This window comes from Bombina bombina, chromosome 3, assembly GCF_027579735.1.
Source record: "Bombina bombina isolate aBomBom1 chromosome 3, aBomBom1.pri, whole genome shotgun sequence".
NCBI classification, from domain to species: domain Eukaryota; kingdom Metazoa; phylum Chordata; class Amphibia; order Anura; family Bombinatoridae; genus Bombina; species Bombina bombina.
The window spans coordinates 804,713,711-804,737,120 of NC_069501.1; the positions used below are offsets into that span (position 1 = coordinate 804,713,711).

At 37.8% G+C, this 23,410-nt stretch overlaps 1 protein-coding gene across 4 annotated transcripts in view; it reads right to left on the reverse strand.

Annotated features, from left to right (window-relative positions):
- Positions 1–23,410, reverse strand: part of HERC2 (HECT and RLD domain containing E3 ubiquitin protein ligase 2) — a 733,063-nt gene that overhangs the window by 450,042 nt on the left and 259,611 nt on the right. For all 4 annotated transcript variants that reach the window (XM_053707729.1, XM_053707727.1, XM_053707730.1 and 1 more), the window contains exons 21-26: positions 15,428–15,612; positions 15,142–15,297; positions 14,859–15,044; positions 14,479–14,649; positions 14,250–14,353; positions 10,167–10,317 (exon numbers count right to left, since the gene is read on the reverse strand). In XM_053707729.1, the coding sequence (XP_053563704.1) occupies positions 10,167–10,317; positions 14,250–14,353; positions 14,479–14,649; positions 14,859–15,044; positions 15,142–15,297; positions 15,428–15,612 (953 nt within the window). The remainder of the gene's footprint in view (positions 1–10,166; positions 10,318–14,249; positions 14,354–14,478; positions 14,650–14,858; positions 15,045–15,141; positions 15,298–15,427; positions 15,613–23,410) is intronic.

Consider the following 23,410-nt stretch of genomic DNA (forward strand, 5'->3'; position numbering starts at 1 on the left):
CCTCACCACACCCACAAATCAGTTTTACAAACTTTGCCTCCTATGGAGGTGGTGAAGTAAGTTTGTGCTAGATTCTACGTTGATATGCGCTCCGCAGCAGGTTGGAGCCCGGTTTTCCTCTCAGCGTGCAGTGAATGTCAGAGGGATGTGAGGAGAGTATTGCCTATTTGAATGCAGTGATCTCCTTCTACGGGGTCTATTTCATAGTTTCTCTGTTATCGGTCGTAGAGATTCATCTCTTACTTCCCTTTTCAGATCGACGATATACTCTTATATATACCATTACCTCTACTGATTCTCGTTTCAGTACTGGTTTGGCTTTCTACTACATGTAGATGAGTGTCCTGGGGTAAGTAAGTCTTATTTTCTGTGACACTCTAAGCTATGTTGGGCACTTTTATATAAAGTTCTAAATATATGTATTCAAACATTTATTTGCCTTGATTCAGGATGCTCAACGTTCCTTATTTCAGACAGTCAGTTTCATATTTGGGATAATGCATATGAATAAATCAATTTTTTTCTTACCTTAAAATTTGACTTTTTCCCTGTGGGCTGTTAGGCTCGCAGGGGCTGAAAATGCCTCATTTTATTGCGTCATTCTTGGCGCGGACTTTTTTGGCGCAAAAATTTTTTTCTTTGTTTCCGGCGTCATACGTGTCGCCGGAAGTTGCGTCTTTTTTTACTTTTCTTTGCGCCAAAAGTGTCGGCGTTCCGGATGTGGCGTCATTTTTGGCGCCAAAAGCATTTAGGCGCCAAATAATGTGGGCGTCTTTTTTGGCGTTAAAAAATATGGGCGTCACTATTGTCTCCACATTATTTAAGTCTCTTTGTTTATTGCTTCTGGTTGCTAGAAGCTTGTTCACTGGCATTTTTTCCCATTCCTGAAACTGTCATTTAAGGAATTTGATCAATTTTGCTTTATATGTTGTTTTTTCTATTACATATTGCAAGATGTCCCAGATTGAACCTGAGTCAGAAGATACTTCTGGAAAATCGCTGCCTAGTGCTGGATCTACCAAAGTTAAGTGTATTTGCTGTAAACTTGTGGTATCTGTTCCTCCAGCTGTTGTTTGTAATGAATGTCATGACAAACTTGTTAATGCAGATAATATTTCCTTTAGTAATGTTACATTACCTGTTGTTGTTCCATCAACATCTAATACTCAGAGTGTTCCTGTTAACATAAGAGATTTTGTTTCTAAATCCATTAAGAAGGTCTTTTAAAACTTCTCATTTTTCAGATGAATTTTTAAATGAACATCATCATTCTGATTCTGATAATGATTCCTTTGGTTCAGAGGATTCTGTTTCAGAGGTTGATGCTGATAAATCTTCATATTTATTCAAAATGGAATTTATTCATTCTTTACTTAAAGAAGTCTTAATTGCATTAGAAATAGAGGATTCTGGTCCTCTTGATACTAAATCCAAACGTTTAAATAAGGTTTTTAAATCTCCTGTAGTTATACTAGAAGTTTTTCCTGTCCCTGATGCTATTTCTGAAGTAATCTCCAGGGAATGGAATAATTTGGGTAATTCATTTACTCCTTCTAAACGTTTTAAGCAATTATATCCTGTGCCATCTGACAGATTAGAGTTTTGGGACAAAATCCCTAAGGTTGATGGGGCTCTCTCTACTCTTGCTAAACGTACTACTATTCCTACGGCAGATAGTACTTCCTTTAAGGATCCTTTAGATAGGAAAATTGAATCCTTTCTAAGAAAAGCTTACTTATGTTCAGGTAATCTTCTTAGACCTGCTATATTTTTAGCGGATGTTGCTGCAGCTTCAACTTTTTGGTTAGAAGCTTTAGCGCAACAAGTAACAGATCATAATTCTCATAGCATTGTTAATCTTCTTCAACATGCTAATAACTTTATTTGTGATGCCATCTTTAATATCATTAGGGTTGATGTCAGGTATATGTCTCTAGCCATTTTAGCTAGAAGAGCTTTATGGCTTAAAACTTGGAATGCTGATATGTCTTCTAAGTCAACTTTGCTTTCCCTTTCTTTCCAGGGTAATAAATTATTTGGTTCACAGTTGGATTCTATTATCTTAACTGTTACTGGAGGGAAAGGAACTTTTTTACCACAGGATAAAAAATCTAAAGGTAAATTTAGGTCTAATAATCGTTTTCGTTCCTTTCGTCACAATAAGGAACAAAAGCCTGATCCTTCACCCACAGGAGCGGTATCAGTTTGGAAACCATCTCCAGTCTGGAATAAATCCAAGCCTTTTAGAAAACCAAAGCCAGCTCCAAAGTCCACATGAAGGTGCGGCCCTCATTCCAGCCCAGCTGGTAGGGGGCAGATTACTATTTTTCAAAGAAATTTGGATCAATTCAATTCACAATCTTTGGATTCAGAACATTGTTTCAGAAGGGTACAGAATTGGCTTCAAGATAAGGCCTCCTGCAAAAAGATTTTTTCTTTCCCGTGTCCCAGTAAATCCAGAGAAGGCTCAAGCATTTCTGAAATGTGTTTCAGATCTAGAGTTGGCTGGAGTAATTATGCCAGTTCCAGTTCTGGAACAGGGACTGGGGTTTTATTCAAATCTCTTCATTGTACCAAAGAAGGAGAATTCCTTCAGACCAGTTCTGGATTTAAAAATATTGAATCGTTATGTAAGGATACCAATATTCAAAATGGTAACTATAAGGACTATCCTGCCTTTTGTTCAGCAAGGGCATTATATGTCCACAATAGATTTACAGGATGCATATCTGCATATTCCGATTCATCCAGATCACTTTCAGTTTCTGAGATTCTCTTTCCTAGACAAGCATTACCAGTTTGTGGCTCTGCCGTTTGGCCTAGCAACAGCTCCAAGGATTTTTACAAAGGTTCTCTGTGCCCTTCTGTCTGTAATCAGAGAACAGGGTATTGTGGTATTTCCTTATTTGGACGATATCTTGGTACTTGCTCAGTCTTCACATTTAGCAGAATCTCATACGAATCGACTTGTATTGTTTCTTCGAGATCATGGTTGGAGGATCAATTTACCGAAAAGTTCATTGATTCCTCAGACAAGGGTAACCTTTTTAGGTTTCCAGATAGATTCAGTGTCCATGACTCTGTCACTAACGGACAAGAGACGTCTAAAATTGATTTCAGCTTGTCGAAACCTTCAGTCTCAATCATTCCCTTTGGTAGCCTTATGCATGGAAATTCTAGGTCTTATGACTGCTGCATCGGACGCGATCCCCTTTGCTCGTTTTCACATGCGACCTCTTCAGCTCTGTATGCTGAACCAGTGGTGCAGGGATTACACAAAGATATCTCAATTGATATCTTTAAAACCGATTGTACGACACTCTCTGACGTGGTGGACAGATCACCATCGTTTAGTTCAGGGGGCTTCTTTTGTTCTTCCGACCTGGACTGTGATTTCAACAGATGCAAGTCTGACAGGTTAGGGAGCTGTTTGGGGGTCTCTGACAGCACAAGGGGTTTGGGAATCTCAGGAGGTGAGATTACCAATCAATATTTTGGAACTCCGTGCAATTTTCAGAGCTCTTCAGTCATGGCCTCTTCTAAAGAGAGAATCGTTCATTTGTTTTCAGACAGACAATGTCACAACTGTGGCATATATCAATCATCAAGGAGGGACTCACAGTCCTCTGGCTATGAAAGAAGTATCTAGAACACTGGTATGGGCGGAATCCAGCTCCTGTCTAATTTCTGCGGTTCATATCCCAGGTATAGACAATTGGGAAGCGGATTATCTCAGTCGCCAAACGTTACATCCGGGCGAATGGTCTCTTCACCCAGAGGTTTTTCTTCAGATTGTTCAAATGTGGGGACTTCCAGAAATAGATCTGATGGCTTCTCATCCAAACAAGAAACTTCCCAGGTATCTGTCCAGATCCAGGGATCCTCAGGCGGAAGCAGTGGATGCATTGTCACTTCCTTGGAAGTATCATCCTGCCTATATCTTTCCGCCTCTAGTTCTTCTTCCAAGAGTAATCTCCAAGATTCTGAAGGAATGCTCGTTTGTTCTGCTGGTGGCTCCAGCATGGCCTCACAGGTTTTGGTATGCGGATATTGTCCGGATGGCCTCTTGCCAACCGTGGACTCTTGCGTTAAGACCAGACCTTCTGTCACAAGGTCCTTTTTTCCATCAGGATCTCAAATCCTTAAATTTAAAGGTATGGAGATTGAACGCTTGATTCTTAGTCAAAGGGGTTTCTCTGACTCTGTGATTAATACTATGTTACAGGCTCGTAAATCTGTATCTAGGAAGATATATTATCGAGTCTGGAAGACTTACATTTCTTGGTGTCTTTCTCATCATTTTTCCTGGCATTCTTTTAGAATTCCGAGAATTTTACAGTTTCTTCAGGATGGTTTGGATAAAGGTTTGTCTGCAAGTTCCTTGAAAGGACAAATCTCTGCTCTTTCTGTTCTTTTTCACAGAAAGATTGCTAATCTTCCGGATATTCATTGTTTTGTACAAGCATTGGTTCGTATAAAACCTGTTATTAAGTCTATTTCTCCTCCTTGGAGTTTGAATTTGGTTCTGGGGGCTCTTCAAGCCCCTCCGTTTGAACTTATGCATTCACTGGACATTAAATTACTTTCTTGGAAAATTTTGTTTCTTTTGGCCATCTCTTCTGCTAGAAGAGTTTCTGAATTATCTGCACTTTCTAGTGAGTCTCCTTTTCTGATTTTTCATCAGGATAAGGCGGTGTTGCGAACTTCTTTTAAATTTTTACCTAAGGTGGTGAATTCTAACAACATTAGTAGAGAAATTGTGGTTCCTTCATTGTGTCCTAATCCTAAGAATTCTAAGGAGAGATCATTGCATTCTTTGGATGTAGTTAGAGCTTTGAAATATTATGTTGAAGCTACTAAGAATTTCCGAAAGACTTCTAGTCTATTTGTTATCTTTTCCGGTTCTAGGAAAGGTCAGAAGGCCTCTGCCATTTCTTTGGCATTTTGGTTGAAATCTTTAATTCATCATGCTTATGTCGAGTCGGGTAAAACTCCGCCTCAAAGGATTACAGCTCATTCTACTAGGTCAGTTTCTACTTCCTGGGCGTTTAGGAATGAAGCTTCGGTTGATCAGATTTGCAAAGCAGCAACTTGGTCTTCTTTGCATACTTTTACTAAATTCTACCATTTTGATGTGTTTTCCTTCTGAAGCAGTTTTTGGTAGAAAAGTACTTCAAGCAGCTGTTTCAGTTTGATTCTTCTGCTTATAATTTCAGTTTTTTTCATTATAAGATTTAAACTTTATTTTGGGTGTGGATTATTTTCAGCGGAATTGGCTGTCTTTATTTTATCCCTCCCTCTCTAGTGACTCTTGCGTGGAAGATCCACATCTTGGGTAGTCATTATCCCATACGTCACTAGCTCATGGACTCTTGCTAATTACATGAAAGAAAACATAATTTATGTAAGAACTTACCTGATAAATTCATTTCTTTCATATTAGCAAGAGTCCATGAGGCCCACCCTTTTTGTGGTGGTTATGAATTTTTTGTATAAAGCACAATTATTCCAATTCCTTATTTTTTTATGCTTACGCACTTTTGTCTTATCACCCCACTTCTTGGCTATGCGTTAAACTGATATTTGGGTGTGGTGAGGGGTGTATTTATAGGCATTTTGAGGTTTGGGAAACTTTGCCCCTCCTGGTAGGAATGTATATCCCATACGTCACTAGCTCATGGACTCTTGCTAATATGAAAGAAATGAATTTATCAGGTAAGTTCTTACATAAATTATGTTTTATATATATATATATATATATATATATATATATATATACACATACATATACATATATATATATACATACATACACACACACACACACACACACACACACACACCACAGGCCTCATACTTCGGTAGGATCTGAGCCCGGAGTCAATAGAATAGGCCAAGTGACATTCAGAATCTAACAGGATTTAATCAGCACCACGAAGGTGACATGAACCCTGGTAACAGCCTAAAAAGCATCCGACCAGCACCAGCCTGGTATAAAGACACTTCAGAACTGCTCAAGGTCCAAGAAAATTTGTCCCGAAGGATCAATAAATGAACTAGAAAAAACATTTCTAATATTCAGTGCGCAACTTCCGAGGGAGTGCCCACGCGACCACTATCGCAAGTATCGGTTCCAGAGAAGAACGTTCATAAAACGAAAATCTAACAGACATGAGCTTAAGGAAAACAAATTAAACAAATATATCCGGATCAGAAAATAAAATGTAGGCAGCACCCATCGGGTGAATGCCCAAGGTGAATGAAAACGAGAACAGGACGAGCCGATTAGAAGCCCCATTCACCCAAGCTCAGAACTGGAACAGAAAACATAAAGAAAAATAAGACAGACGTTAAGGAGATTGGCTTCATCCCCAAACGTCATATCCATTTGCCATCCAGCTTCTAAGGTCTCTGATCCCTCGGCCCACTAGGGACTATGATCCTTTAACATTGCTAAAACATGTCTTAAAAGAACACGAAGGCGAGCCAGCCTGTAAGGGAAGGCAAAATCATCACTCGTCGGATCAGTCAAAGACCCTGGCTCTAAGATTGGGGCCCCTGAAGCTTCAGGAGCCAACGCTTCCCCAGAAGCCTGAACTGAATCGGGCGATCCTACGCTCGACAGGCCGTGGTTAACAGAACACGGACAGTATTTTAGAAATACTTCACTTGGGCGATATAAATGAGTCAGCGCCATGCGGAACCGTGCCGTAACCTCTAGAGGAAACAAGCCACCCTCTGGAGAAGGAGTAAAGGCCATAGGGACACCTGCCTACGAAAAACCGGAAAAGGGTCTGGGGCACGCACCTCACGGGTCATGGAAACCTCGGAGGCGGATGGCTCAACGCAATCTAAGCTCTCTGGCTCGGGAGAAGAGAGTACTCTAGAACGGCAATCGAAACATAACTGATGGGCATTGATTACCCAGGCCATTTCATATTCATCACAAGACGCATTTTCTGTATCGGAGGCATCCGTGTCTCACATATCATAATCCTCCATAATCTTGGGATTACCAAAATGACATAAAATAACTGGCACCCTTTAACACCCCCAATGGCTGGGGCACTCACCACCTCCTGTGAATCAGATAACCCACGAGCTAGACTCTCTTGGTCGTACATTGGCTGGGGTGTCTTTGCCTCCTCCTGGTGGCCAGGTTCTGTATTTCCCAAAAGTAATGAATGCAGCTGTGGACTCTTCCCTTTTAAAGAAGAAAGTTATGTTACTATGCCAATAGCTCCTGATAGTTTTGTGCAATCCCAAATGAGTAGCCATACAACTGTAAGTAGGAGTAATAGCCTATTTCCACCTGTTGGGCTTCCAACAATGCAAAGTACAGCAAATGTACATACAAGTCTACCAAAATCAAACATGAATCAATTTCAGACCCAGACCCAGCCATTGGTTGGTCATATTGATGATAGAAGAAAATCAGAACCCCTACTTCAGCTACCCGTTTCCTTGATTTCTGAGAAGTCTTTTGTGAAATCTTCTATCACGGATACTCTAACAAACCCTCTCCATTTACCTGTGTTTGGTTTACCTATTCCAGTTGATGGTGATGACAGGTTTGATGCTCTTCAAATTAGTTTTAAGGCAGTAAATGCATATTCCTTTCTTTCCAGGATCTTACACCTAGCTATTGTTTAAGCATAACTGAATGACGCACTCGATTACCAGGTTTGTAATGTTCTGCAATACCAAGTGATTGATGTACCGTCATTTGACATTTTAAAAGAAGTGCAATGATGCTAAACGCTCTACATTATTGTGTTGCACTTGCTGCTCCAGCTTGATAAACTGCTCATAAGTCAAATTATGTGACCTCTATGTAACGTTTGAGAAGCTGCGAGTCCTACATGATAGCTTCATCTGCTTGCATTATAACAGTATTCAAATACATTTATTGTGCACTGGTTTCTCTATGTCCTTTAATTATGTTTATTATATGCTTGTATTTTAGGGGAGACCACACTCTTAATAGAGCCTAACTAGGATTATTTAATGAGCAGCCTACTTCAACTAGCTGTTGTCTTCAATAGAACCCCTAGTTTATGTTGCTGTTATGCAATTTTTTGTGTTCATTTATTACTATATGTATCATTTAATTTCTTATGGTATAAAATAAAAAGTTAAAAATTGCTGCACGAGAAGGCGCTTTGCAATGGCTAAACATATGTAAAGATAGGGTGGGGTAGTGGGATGGCAGTTTGTGGATGGTATGTATGTATATATATATAAATATATATATATATATATATATATATATATATATATATATATATATATATCACAAGGGAAAAGGCACACACACTGCTGTAGTAAATGCATACAAAGTCCTGATAAACCCCATGCCTGGCTTCAGCGTTTGCGAGGTCACCCAAAGCAGGCACAACGCAGAGGGATATTTGCTGTAAAAGCCTTTTATAGAACACACAAAAACAAGGGCCTTGCCTAAACGTTTCGGGCAGGAGCCTTTTTCAATGGAGGTAGTGCAGACATTACTAACATCATACAAACCCATAACTAAATACTCCATACCTAATTTACTGACAAGTATCAGCTGTCTTCAGACCCAATCACATGCACGCTAATTTGAGGTGAACATGCGCCACTTCATTTGGCGCAAAAAGATGACGTCATCATTTAGTGCCAATCACAACATACCGACCGCATCATCAGTTGCTATGGTCATGAAATACACAAAACACTCGGCAACAAATCGCCAGTGTGTTAAGCGTGACCCATGTAATCTGGAGCTCAAGAGAAACAGCGGAGACAAAAAAAATATTAACCAAATGTGTGTATACAAATCACGTAAACATTTAGAATTTGAAATTAATGACACTATTAGATTATCAAACTGTGATCAAACAGCACATTGATCAAAAAGGAGGTTACATATGTTCAGTGACACCATCTATACTCCACGGTATCAAGGTATCCACGGTATCAAGGTATCCACTGTCCCAAGGACACTATTGCCTATTATATCAAGGATCACACCTCTTTATTTATACAGGGTGAGAAACTGGACACCCTTAATATTTATGCTTCGTATCTCAAGAAGTAGGTAGATGCAGCACAGACGACTACCAATGTCGTTATTTGCGATAACAACAGTCAAAGTCTATGTTCGCATTCAACCCCCTAGGGGTAACGGTATCCAGGTTGAAAATCTATCTCGCCTCCAATCATAACAGAGCCTTTGCCCTGTCATCCCCATGTCTATGGTGTGGGACATGATCGATAAGTCCTTAACATAGATACTGAATGCCTTGCATTGAGAAAATGTCTTGCGCCAGGCTGGTGACAACGACCTCTCTCAAATCCTTGGCGTATTGCGGATTTCTGGTTAGCAAGTCGTTCACGGAAGGATGTCACAGTCTTTCAAACATAGTAAAAAGAACAAGGACAGATGCTAATATAGACTACAAATTCTGAGGTGCATGTAAGTCTATGTCTGATGGAAAACCGCTTGTTGGTATGCGGATGATGAAAGGAGTTTCCTGTAAGTAAGCTGTTACATGTTATACAGTTTCCACAACGAAAGCATCCCTGTTTGCCCTTAGGTAGCCATGTATATTTACAGTTGGAGGCGAGATGGATTTTCAACATGGATACCGTTACCCCTAGGGGGTTGAATGCAAACATAGACTTTGGCTGTTGTTATCGCAAATAAGTTCAAAAGAATGGAAAACAGCACACCTCTATCTTCTTTTGTGGGGCACGGAGTGACAGACTTGCCAGGTCTCTGTAGAATCCACAAACTTCAAAAAACTCCAGCCACCAACTTCATTAAAAGACCTTTATTATCTTATCCCAGGATAAGATGATAAAGGTCTTTTAATGAAGTTGGTGGCTGGAGTTTTTTGAAGTTTGTGTTATCGCAAATAAAGACAGTGGCAGTCGTCTGTGCTGCATCTACCTACTTCTTGCGATACGAAGCATAAATATTAAGGGTGTCCAGTTTCTCACCCTGTATAAATAAAAAGGTGTGATCCTTGATATAATCGGCAGTTTTGCTAAAACTACATACAGTTATCCTATTACATTTAGAGGGACTGGTTATATATATATATATATATATATATATATATATATATATATATATATATATATATATATATATATATATATATAAAAAGGAAAAATATACTTACTGGCACATTCAAATTCCACAGGAGACAATGGTGTACTCAATGAGAGGTTGGAAGCATGCAAGCCAAGCAGTAGTCCTAAGTTTCTCTCCGTGTCCATCAGAGGTGAAGATAAGCTACTGAGGTCAGGTGCAGTTATTACTTCCTGATCTGGCTGCAGGTTCAAAACAAAAACAAAAAAACATAAAAAGAGAATAGTGCCTAGAAAATGTTTTAATACTTGTCTAATTCAATAAGGAACGTTGCTCACCTTTAGATAAACTAATCCCTCGGGTTTATGAAATTTGATGTGTAAATTAAGGTGGCGCCAAACAAGTTGGCCAATTCAAATTTTATAGTACCTTAGCGATGTAGCTTATGTGCATTTAATGAGCTGTTTTTTGGGGGGGGTTTTGTTGGCGTTTCTTATTTTCTATGTTTGTCCCTCTAATCTCTATATGGTAGATTATATCTATGTAAAACGTGCAATTGTGTGGATATATGCCACTATAAGCTCGTATGATTAAAGAATTTTTCTTTTTATTTAACAATGATTAAAATTGTTATATATAACAAATCAATTCTGTTAAAAATAATAAAATCCTTACAGAGACCGGTGTCTACTATGACTTAGTAAAATTGAGGTTATTAAAAATAGTCTATGCAGGTTGCAATTAGTACAGTTTTACCTTCTCTTCAAGCATTAATTATGTAAAAATTATGCAAAACAAGATATATATAATATGCAGTATTGATCTTTTCAATATATAATGATAGTTTATCTTTCAACACATTTATATAAATGAACAATCTCCACTGAAAAGATGGTGATTGTTACAAGTTCGTCTTTAGCTTGAAGTGTCTTTCAGGTATTTAAAAAACAAAACAAAAAAAAACAGGCTTCTTCCCCGTATATATACCTTCTTTATCTTTTGTAACCGTATCAACTTAGTTGGCAGATATTTACGTAAATTAAACGGCTAGAATGTCAAATCTTAGAAATTGCTTAAATTATTTTACATACGTTTTTTTCTTTCAGGCTCTTTTCTCCTCTTTATCCTTTGTTGAACAGTGCACTGTACCGTTGATTTTAATGCTTGGATTCGCTGTATGGTTCCGCCTCCTGCCGATCTGTATGCTGGCCTTTAATATTGTGGAATACTACCGGACTTCTTGACAACAGCCTGATTACTGTCTCCTGACGTGGCTGGCAAGGCAACCGGAGTTGGTGGCTTCCGTTCTCGGAGGACGGTGTTCCTGGACCTTTTGTCAGGCTAGGTGACCGGATCTCTCGTTTTCGGTAAATGTATGTAGAGGTGCTCACGGACTTCTTGACAACAGCCTTGATTCAGTCTCCTGACTTTTCCGTGGCTGGCAAGGCAACCAGAGTGCTTCAGAATTCTATCTTTGTTCTTTGTGACTTCTTCTCGCCAGAACCTTTCTTTTTACAAGCTTAGGGTCCTTGGCGTGTGTTAGTCGGTCCTTTCAGGTTTCTAGGCGTTTCGGCTGTCAGCCTTTTTCAAGATACCTGAATGAGTCGATTCTGTGTCTTTTTGTAGCCTGTTTTTGCCGCCTTTGTGTTAACCTCTTCTGTACCTTTTTATTTGACCATCAGTATTGTCTTTATTCCTTATTTGGTTTAATACAATTTCCACAAACATTTACATGTTTATGAATTAGTGAAGATGGTTGTTACTTCTTATATTTGACATTTTGACATAGATGCATACCATTTATTTGGGACAGATATATATTCTAGGTTGTTACTTGATACAATTATAATGATACAATTATAATGAGGAAATACTGTTTATATTCCCATTTCAAATATGGGAATAGAAACAGTATTTCTTCATTATAATTGTATCATTATAATTGTATCAAGTAACGACCTAGAATATATATCTGTCCCAAATAAATGGTATGCATCTATGTCAAAATGTCAAATATAAGAAGTAACAACCATCTTCACTAATTCATAAACATGTAAATGTTTGTGGAAATTGTATTAAACCAAATAAGGAATAAAGACAATACTGATGGTCAAATAAAAAGGTACAGAAGAGGTTAACACAAAGGCGGCAAAAACAGGCTACAAAAAGACACAAAATCGACTCATTCAGGTATCTTGAAAAAGGCTGACAGACGAAACGCGTAGAAACCTGAAAGGACCGACTAACACACGCCAAGGACCCTAAGCTTGTAAAAAGAAAGGTTCTGGCGAGAAGAAGTCACAAAAGAACAAAGAAAGAATTCTGAAGCACTCCGGTTGCCTTGCCAGCCACGGAAAAGTCAGGAGACTGAATCAAGGCTGTTGTCAAGAAGTCCGTGAGCACCTCTACATACATTTACCGAAAACGAGAGATCCGGTCACCTAGCCTGACAAAAGGTCCAGGAACACCGTCCTCCGAGAACGGAAGCCAACAACTCCGGTTGCCTTGCCAGCCACGTCAGGAGACAGTAATCAGGCTGTTGTCAAGAAGTCCGGTAGTATTCCACAATATTAAAGGCCAGCATACAGATCGGCAGGAGGCGGAACCATACAGCGAATCCAAGCATTAAAAACAACGGTACAGTGCACTGTTCAACAAAGGATAAAGAGGAGAAAAGAGCCTGAAAGAAAAAAACGTATGTAAAATAATTTAAGCAATTGCTAAGATTTTACATTCTAGCCGTTTAATTTACGTAAATATCTGCCAACTAAGTTGATACGGTTACAAAAGATAAAGAAGGTATATATACGGGGAAGAAGCCTGTTTTTTTTTGTTTTGTTTTTTAAATACCTGAAAGACACTTCAAGCTAAAGACGAACTTGTAACAATCGCCATCTTTTCAGTGGAGATGGTTCATTTATATAAATGTGTTGAAAGATAAACTATCATTATATATTGAAAAGATCAATACTGCATATTATATATATATCTTGTTTTGCATAATTTTTACATAATTAATGCTTGAAGAGAAGGTAAAACTGTACTAATTGCAACCTGCATAGACTATTTTTAATAACCTCAATTTTACTAAGTCATAGTAGACACCGGTGTCTGTAAGGATTTTATTATTTTTAACAGAATTAATTTGTTATATATAACAATTTTAATCATTGTCAAATAAAAAAGAAAAATTCTTTAATCATACGAGCTTATAGTGGCATATATCCACACAATCGCACGTTTTACACAGATATAATCTACCATATAGAGATTAGAGGGACAAACATAGAAAATAAGAAACGCCAAAAAAAAAAACAAAAAAAAAAAGCTCATTAAATGCACATAAGCTACATCGCTAAGGTACTATAAAATAGGAATTGGCCAACTTGTTTGGCGCCACCTTAATTTACACATAAAAAGAGAATAGTGACAAATAACAAAAACTAAGAAAATAATATTTGGCAAACTATTTTACTTTAACTCAAATCTAAAAAAATAATAATAGTTATTAAAGATATATATTTAGGCAATAAATATGTTAAAAAGGTTTCATGGCTCAGAGTTTCCATTTATCAAATGATACCACAACTAATACTAACTGTACCATAGGGCTCCATCATCTAAAGCTCGCCAAGATGATCAGTAATGGAAAATTAAGTTTGCAAAACTAGAAACAAATGCAGGTAATCTACACGGAGAACAGCGTCATTTGTATTGCCTCAAACAAATGTTAGCAATGCCAGGTGCTCCCTGTCACATTCAATCTCCACTGTGAGATTCCACATTCTAGTAAGCCTTGTTACTTTCTATGGAGGTAAGAACTTAAATAACTGCATACGGTTTGAACATGCAAGGGTCACCATATTTCTTGCCACACTAGCATCATTTAGATCAGTGGACCTATAATGAGAAATCAGGACTGACAGCCTAAAAAGATGGTGTAGAAAGACATGATGTAACAAAACAGGTATGCCATTAATGTAAATTCAAATTTTTAAAAATGATACAGCTACATTTTTGTGATTTTTAAATAATTAAACTATATGTTAATTACTATACAGTTCCAAAACATTTCCATGCAATAAAACAAACCACATTATTCATAACGTAGACACCTCACTAGTGAATTATACAGTGTATTTCTGGCAGCACTAGGTAATGAATAATACTGTACCTCCATGTAATGGCCAACGCAGAAAGCATGCATGGACTCTCTGGTGTCTTCAAATTGCAAAGCAGCTTCAAGTGCAACTACAGGGTCCTCACCCGCAAAATGGGCTGGGAGAGAGAAAATAAGGTTAGCATTTAAGCCGCCAACTTTAACATACTGGAAATATATTTCATGAGCCATTTTCTTGCCTCAATGATTATCAAGAGTGTATTAATTATGCAAAAACCCATACCCAGAATAGTATTTGCATGGAGTGACTGTGCTTGAAAGTCTTTGATGTCATATACTTTGCCATCTATAACAGTCCAAAAACCTCCATCCTTATTGTGATTCTCCAAATCAGCTTTACGTATCAATGTCACCTCTTCATTGTTTCTAGAGTTTTGGCCAATAAAAAATGAGCCTTTTTGGGAATAAAAGGAAAGAAGAGATCATATATATTGCTGTAAATTTATACTTTTTATGAAAAAGCTGAACTTAAATCTAGGCAGATCATTTCTTTATCTGATATACTGCAGGTTCATATCTGTTACCAAGCACATATGATTTATTAAAATAAATAAGCACATAATTGAAGCCAGAGATTGGATTACAAAATAACAGGGAAAATACCCATAATGCCTGGCCAGGCTAAGTCTTCTTTGTCATCTCTCTCTCTGCCAGGTGCTAGATGGTTGAACCTATCTAAAGGTTCCAGAAGACTAGCAAGAAGAGGGATAGCACCAGCTTCTTGCATGAGGGTGTCATTTTTACACAGAAGCAGCACTATGGAGACCACAAGCTCTGGGAGAAGAACACCTAGAACATAGGAAAGAGTATAAGTAAACAAAAATAAAAAATCTAATGCCACATAGTTAATATCACAAACTGGTAAGAGTTTGAAATTGCAGATTACCTGTTAAATCTTCTGCCACAATACGGGATACTTCAGCAAAATGTCTATGAGACATAGTTGCAATGTTGGTGGCAACAGGAAGAATGTCTCCGATGTGTGTGCAAAGTAGAGCAGTATATTTCTTAAGCAAAGAACCAACACCCAAAAGCTCAGGAACTGTATATATTTAAAAAAACAAGAGAAAAACAAACACATAAACAGAATATAAAGTATTACCAAATTAAAAAAAATAAATAAGTAGATTAGGTCACAAAGAGTTGAAATGCTAATTATATTTATCATTTACCATGATTGATTGCAGTTTGTTCCACTCCACCACCAGGATACAACTTGCTGACTAGCAATCGCTGAAAGCGCAAAAGAAGATCCATGGATGCTGATCGCTCTTTATTGTAATGTTCATGGTCTAGACAGGAAGAAATGCGGCGTGCAGTATCTTTCAGCTTTGCTATGGTTTGTGATGCTATATTCCTAAAAAAATTAAGCATATGATATGTTTATTTTAAAAAAATGTGATGAACAACAAGTGCCTGTTTCATATAATACAGTTAATTTTAATTAAAATGTTTTTAAAAATATGTATTTGTTCTGAATATTTATATAAAACACATACATTTACTTAAAGACTCCATAGCAATTTGAAAAATGTTAATGGAAAAACTTGGATAGTGGAAGTTTCATTAATAGCAGACTTATTAAATGGGTTGTCCCTGTCATAGGTATATGGCATCTAATACAATTGCAGCACAAATAAGTTTGTTTTAATAAAAAAAATAAAACAAACACAGGATAAGAACATGCAGTCATGTGAATGACAAGGAATATGAGAATAGGTTTAAAATTTTTTGAAGAACTTCTCACAAGATTCTAAATCAGGGAGGTCGGAGTCTCCAAAGACACAAGAAGTAACATTATGTTTTCCAAAGAGATCAATTCTGGAATGGAAATCGGCAGCTCCAGAGGTGTTTCAAGTAGCATTAGCACAATGGCATCTGAGCCTAAAGAGAAGAGCCGTGCTGCAAATGTGTGGAAGGAGGATCACCAAAATCCTGCAAAAACTGCAAGTGACTAAGTTAAAAATGTCTCTTTCTTTCAGGAGGCAGGTGTGTCTTAACTTACTTTGTGTGTGATGCTATAAAGATGGTCTATTTGTTTTAATTTATTCTTCCTAACATCAGAAATGAGACAGCAGATACAATAAGGACAGAATCTAAAACTGGATCAAAAAAACTTGGTTAAGAAAACTTATTTTGTCAAGCAATTTGTATAAAATAGGGGAGAATCTTACATGAGTAGACCCCAATCCCACTTTGAACAAACAACCAAACAGGATGCTTCTCTCAGGAATTGCCAACAAAGGGTGTTTGCATCTAGCATGTACAAGCACAGGCACTTTATTTCCCTCCTCAGGTTAAAGAAATCACTGAATCTCACAAGATTCCAGTGATCGAATTCTTGCTGTGTGATATATGCAAGAAGGTTTACATTTTTAAAGTAGTAAAGGTTAGTTGAGTGAAGAACTCTGAGCTTTGAACATTCGAAGAAGAAAAAAATCTTTCTGTTTAAGGTATATGGTACCGTTATCCAACATTTTCAGTTGGAATAAAAGTAGAGTATGTAGTAGCGGTTAAAACTGTTGGGATGACATTTGCTGGTCAATTGTTGGTCATATTATTAAAAGGGATCTGAAACCAAATTTATCTTTAAATTTATCTTTAATGATTCAGACAAAGCATTTAAAAGGACAGTAAAATCAAAAATAAACTTTAATGATTCATGCAATTTTAAACAACTTTCCAAATTACTTCTGTTAACAAATTTGCTTCTTTCTTTGTGTTCTTTATTAAAGAGCAAAGCTAGTAAAGGCTCATAAGAGCTCAAGAGTGTGCATGTTTCTTTAGTACTCTACAAATAATGTTGCAAACACTGTTGCCATAGAGTACTAAAGACACATGCACAGTCCTGAGCTCTTTTGAGCCTACCTAGTTTTACGCTTCAATAAAAGATACCATGAGAAAACATAATTTATGTAAGAACTTACCCGATAAATTCATTTTTCATATTTGCAAGAGTCCATGAGCTAGTGACGTATGGGATATACAATCCTACCAGGAGGGGCAAAGTTTCCCAAACCTCAAAATGCCTATAAATACACCCCTCACCACACCCACAATTCAGTTTAACGAATAGCCAAGCAGTGGGGTGACAAAGAAAGGAGTAGAAAGCATCAACAAAGGAAATTTGGAAATAATTGTGCTTTATACAAAAAAATTATAACCACCATAAAAAGGGTGGGCCTCATGGACTCTTGCCAAAATGAAAGAAATGAATTTATCAGGTGTTTTCTTTCATGTAATTGGCAAGAGACCATGAGCTAGTGACATATGGGATATCAATACCCAAGATGTGGATCTCCACTCAAGAGTCACTAGAGAGGGAGGAAATAAAATAAAAACAGCCATATACCGCTGAAAAAATTAGTCCACAACCCAAAAAAATAAGTTTATTTTCATTTTTGAAAGAAAAAAACTTAAATCAAAAGCAGAAGAATCAAACTGAAACAGCTGCCTGAAGAACTTTTCTACTAAAAACTGCTTCTGAAGAAGCAAATACATCAAAACGGTAGAATTTAGTAAATGTGTGCAAAGAGGACCAAGTCGCTGCTTTGCAAATCTGATCAACTGAAGCTTCATTCTTAAAAGCCCACGAAGTGGAGACTGATCTTGTAGAATGAGCTGTAATTCTCTGAGGCAGGGCTTGACCCAAATCCAAATAAGCTTGATGAATCAAAAGCTTTAACCAAGAGGCCAAGGAAATAGCAGAGGCCTTCTGACCTTTCCTAGGACCAGAAAATATAACAAATAGACTAGAAGTCTTCCTGAAATCTTTAGTAGCTTTAACATAATATTTCAAAGCTCTCACCACATCCAAAGAATGTAAGGATCTTTCCAAAGGATTCTTAGAATTAGGACACAAGGAAGGGACAACAATTTATCTACTAATGTTGTTAGAATTCACAACCTTAGGTAAAAATTCAAATGAAGTCCGCAAAACCGCCTTATCCTGATGAAAAATCAGAAAAGGAGATTCACAACAAAGAGCAGATAGCTCAGAAACTCTTCTAGCAGAAGAGATAGCCAAAAGGAACAACACTTTCCAAGAAAGTAGTTTAATGTCCAAAGAATGCATAGGCTCAAATGGAGGAGCCTGTAAAGCCTTCAGAACCAAATTAAGACTCCAAGGAGGAGAAATTGATTTAATGACAGGCTTAATACGAACTAAAGCCTGTACAAAACAGTGTATATCAGGAAGTATAGCAATCTTTCTGTGAAATAAAACAGAAAGAGCGAAGATTTGTCCTTTCAAGGAACTTGCAGACAAACCCTTATCCAAACCATCCTGAAGAAACTGTAAAATTCTAGGAATTCTAAAAGAATGCCAGGAAAATTTATGAGAAGAACACCATGAAATGTAAGTCTTCCAAACTCTATAATAAATCTTTCTAGAGACATATTTACGAGCTTGTAACATAGTATTAATCACTGAGTCAGAGAAACCTCTATGACTTAGTACTAAGCGTTCAATCTCCATACCTTCAAATTTAATGATTTGAGATCCTGATGGAAAAACGGACCTTAAGATAGTAGGTCTGGCCGTAACGGAAGTGGCTAAGGCAGGCAACTGGACATCCGAACCAGATCCGCATAAAAAAACCTGTGTGGCCATGCTGGCGCCACCAGCAACACAAATGATTGTTCCATGATGATTTTGGAAATCACTCTTGGAAGGAGAACTAGAGGCGGGAAGATGTAAGCTGGATGATAACACTAAGGAAGTGTCAGCGCATGCACTGCTTCCGCCTGAACATCCCTGGACCTGGACAGGTATCTGGGAAGTTTCTTGTTTAAAAGAGAGGCCATGAGATCTATCTCTGGAAGACCCCACATCTGAACAATCTGAGAAAATACATCTGGATGGAGAGACCACTCCCCTGGATGTAAAGTCTGGCGGCTGAGATAATCTGCTTCCCAATTGTCTACACCTGGGATATGCACCACAGAGATTAGACAGGAGCTGGATTCCGCCCAAACAAGTATTCGAGATACTTCTTTCATAGCTTGGGGACTGTGAGTCCCACCCTGATGATTGACATATGCCACTGTTGTGATATTGTCTGTCTGAAAACAAATGAACGGTTCTCTTTAACAGAGGCCAAAACCGAAGAGCTCTGAGAATTGCACAGAGTTCTAAAATATTTATTGGTAATCTCGACTCTTGAGATTTCCAAACCCCTTGTGCTGTCAGAGATCCCCAAACAGCTCCCCAACCTGAAAGACTCGCATCTGTTGTGATCACAGTCCAGGTTGGCCGAACAAAAGAAGCCCCTTGAACTAAATGATGGTGATCTATCCACCATGTCAGAGAGTGTCGTACATTGGTATTTAAGGATATTAATTGTGATATCTTTGTATGATCTCTGCACCATTGATTCAGCATACAAAGCTGAAGAGGTCTCATGTGAAAACGAGCAAAGGGGATCACGTCCGATGCTGCAGTCATGAGACCTAAAACTTCCATGCACATAGCCACTGAAGGGAATGACTGAGACTGATGGTGCCGGCAGGCTGCAACCAATTTTAAAGTCTCTTGTCTGTTAGAGACAGAGTCATGGACACTGAATCTATCTGGAAGCCTAAAAAGGTGACCCTTGTCTGAAGAATCAAGAAACTTTTTGGTAAATTGATCCTCCAACCATGTTTCCGAAGAAACAACACTAGTTGATTCGTGTGAGATTCTGCAGAACGTAAAGACTGAGCTAGTACCAAGATATCGTCCAAATAAGGAAACACCGCAATACCCTGTTCTCTGATTACAGAGAGTAGGGCACCCAGAAAATTTGAAAAGATTCTTGGAGCTGTTGCTAGGCCAAATGGAAGAGCAACAAATTGGTAATGCTTGTCTAGAAAAGAGAATCTCAGAAACTGATAATGTTCTGGATGAATCGGAATATGAAGGTATGCATCCTGCAAGTCTATTGTGGACATATAATGTCCTTGCTGAACAAAAGGCAGAATAGTCCTTATAGTCACCATCTTGAAAATTGGTACTCTAACATAACGATTCAAAATTTTCAGATCCAGAACTGGTCTGAATAAATTTTCCTTCTTTGGGACAATGAATAGATTTGCATAAAACCCCAAACCTTGTTCCAGAAGAGGAACTGGCCTGATTACCCCTGAAGACTCCAGGTCTGAAACACACTTCAGGAAACCCTGAGCTTTTACTGGATTTACTGGGATACGTGAGAGAAAAAATCTTCTCACAGGAGGTCTTACTCTGAATCCTATTCGATACCCTTGAGAGACAATGCTCTGAATCCATTGATTTTGAACAGATGTTATCCAAATATCCTTGAACAACCTTAATCTGCCCCCTACCAGCTGAGCTGGAATGAGGGCCGCACCTTCATGCGGACTTAGGGGCTGACTTTGTTTCCGAAAACGCTTGGATTTATTCCAATTTGGGGAAGGCTTCCAATTGGAGGCAGATTCCTTGGGGGGAGGATTGAGTTTTTGTTCCTTATTCTGACGAAAGGAAAGAAAATGGTTAGAAGCCTTATATTTACCCTTAGGTTTTTTTATCCTGAGGCAGAAAAACTCCCTTTCCCCCAGTAACAGTTGAAATAATAGAATCCAACGGAGAACCAAATAAATTATTACCTTGGAAAGAAAGAGATAGTAATCTAGATTTAGATGTCATATCAGCATTCCAAGATTTAAGCCACAAAGCTCTTCTAGCTAATATAGCTAAAGACATGGATCTAACATCAATTTTGATAATATAAAAAATGGCATCACAAATAAAATGATTAGCATGTTGCAGTAAGCGAATAATGCTAGATATGTCAGAATCCAATTCTTGTTGCGCTAAATTCTCCAACCAGAAAGTTGATGCAGCCGCAACATCAGCCAAAGAAATAGCAGGTCTGAGAAGATATATATAAATAATTCCTTAGATAAGATTCAAGCTTCCTAAGGATCCTTAAAGGAAGTACTATCTTCCATAGGAATAGTGGTACGTTTAGAAAGAGTAGAAATAGCCCTATCAACTTTGGGGATCTTTTCCAAAAACTCTATAGATTTTGCTGGTAAAGGATACAATTTTTTAAACCTTGAAGAAGGAATAAAAGAAGTACCTGGCTTATTCCATTGATTAGAAATTATATCAGAAATAGCCTCAGGAATAGGAAAAACCCCTGGAGAAACTACAGGAGGTTTAAAAACAGCATTTAAACGTTTATTAGACTGATCGTCAAGAGGACTGGTAACCTCAATATCCAAAGTAATTAATACTTCTTTTAATAAAGAACGCACTAAATAAATAAGTAGATTTGTCAGTGTCAATGTCTGAGGAAGGATCTTCTGAATCAGATAGATCCTCATCAGAAGAGGATAAATTATTATGTTTTTGGTCATTTGAAATTTCAGCATCTAAATGAGAAGATTTAAAAGACCTTTTTACGTTTATTTGAAGGTGGAAATGCAGACAAAGCCTTCAGAATAGAATCAGAAACAAATTCTTTCAAATTTACAGGTATATCATGCACATTAGAAGTTGAAGGAACTGCAACTGGCAATGTACTATTACTGATGGACACATTATCTGCATGTAAAAGTTTATCATGACAACTATTACAAATGACATTCGGCGAGATAATTTCTACAATTTTACAACAAATGCACTTAGCTTTGGTAGAACCGATGTCAGGCAGCAATGTTCCAGCAGAAGCTTCTGTGGCAGGATCAAATTGAGACATCTTGCAAAATGTAAGAGAAAAAACAACATATAAAGCAAAATTATCCATTTCCTTATATGACAGTTTCAGGAATGGGAAAAAAATGCAAATAGCATAGCCCTCTGATAGAGAATAAAGCAAGAGGCAAACATCAATGGGGTATTGAAATAATGAAAAAGTTTGGCGTCAAGTATGACGCACAACGTAACTAAACTTTTTTGGCGCCAAAAATAACCCGGAAATGAAACACTCGCGTCACTAATGACGCAACCGTCTGAAAGGTCTCGGTGTCAAGTATGACGCCGGAAGTGACGAACTTGTGTCATAGACTTACTTTTTCGCGTCAAAAATTTTTTCGTGCCAAGAATGACGCAATAATGTTTAGCATTTGACGCACCCGCGGGCCTAATACCGCTCGCAATTTTTAAGAAGTAGTCAATTGAAAAAAAGACTAAACCCCAGGTAAGAAATAAATTTCATTTTTAAAAGATGTTTATATTCCCCAAATATGAAACTGACAGTCTGCAGAAGGAGATACATGAACCTGACTCATGGCAAATATAAGTACAATACATATATTTAGAACTTTATATAAATGCATAAAGTGCCAAACTATAGCTGAGGTGTTTTAAGTAATAAAAAACATACTTACCAAAAGACACCCATCCACATATAGCAGATAGCCAAACCAGTACTAAAACAGTTATTAGTAGAGGTAATGGTAAATTGAGAGTATATCGTCTATCTGAAAAGGGAGGTAGGAGATTAATCTCTACGACCGATAACAGAGAACCTATGAAATAAACCCCCGTTAGGGAAATCATTGTATTCAAATAAGTGATACTCCCTTCACGTCCCTCTGACATTCGCTGTACTCTGAGAGGAATCGGGCTTCAACAATGCTGAGAAGCGCATATCAACGTAGAAATCTTAGCACAAACTTACTTCACCACCTCCATAGGAGGCAAAGTTTGTAAAACCAGAATTGTGGGTGTGGTGAGGGGTGTATTTATAGGCATTTTGAGGTTTGGGAAACTTTGCCCCTCCTGGTAGGATTGTATATCCCATATGTCACTAGCTCATGGACTCATGCCAATTACATGAAAGAAATAAGCACATTTGATAATAGAAGTAAATTGGAAACTTGTTTACAATTGCATGGTCTATCTGAATCATTCAATTTTAAATTTTGACTTAACTGTCCCTTTAATTTGAAACTTTCCAATTTACTTCTACTATCTAATTTGCTTCATTCTCATGGTACCCTTGTTGAACAGCATACCTAGGTAGGCTTAGGACTTGGAGTATCAATGCATTACTAAGGACTAGTTATTGATTGGTGGCTGCAGAAAAATGACTCCTCATTGTTTGCCAGACATTCTGACTGCTCCCAGTAGTGCAAGGTTGCTTCTTCATCAGAGAATGAAGCAAGTTTAAAAATAATAAAATAAATTGGAAAGTTGTGTAAAGTGG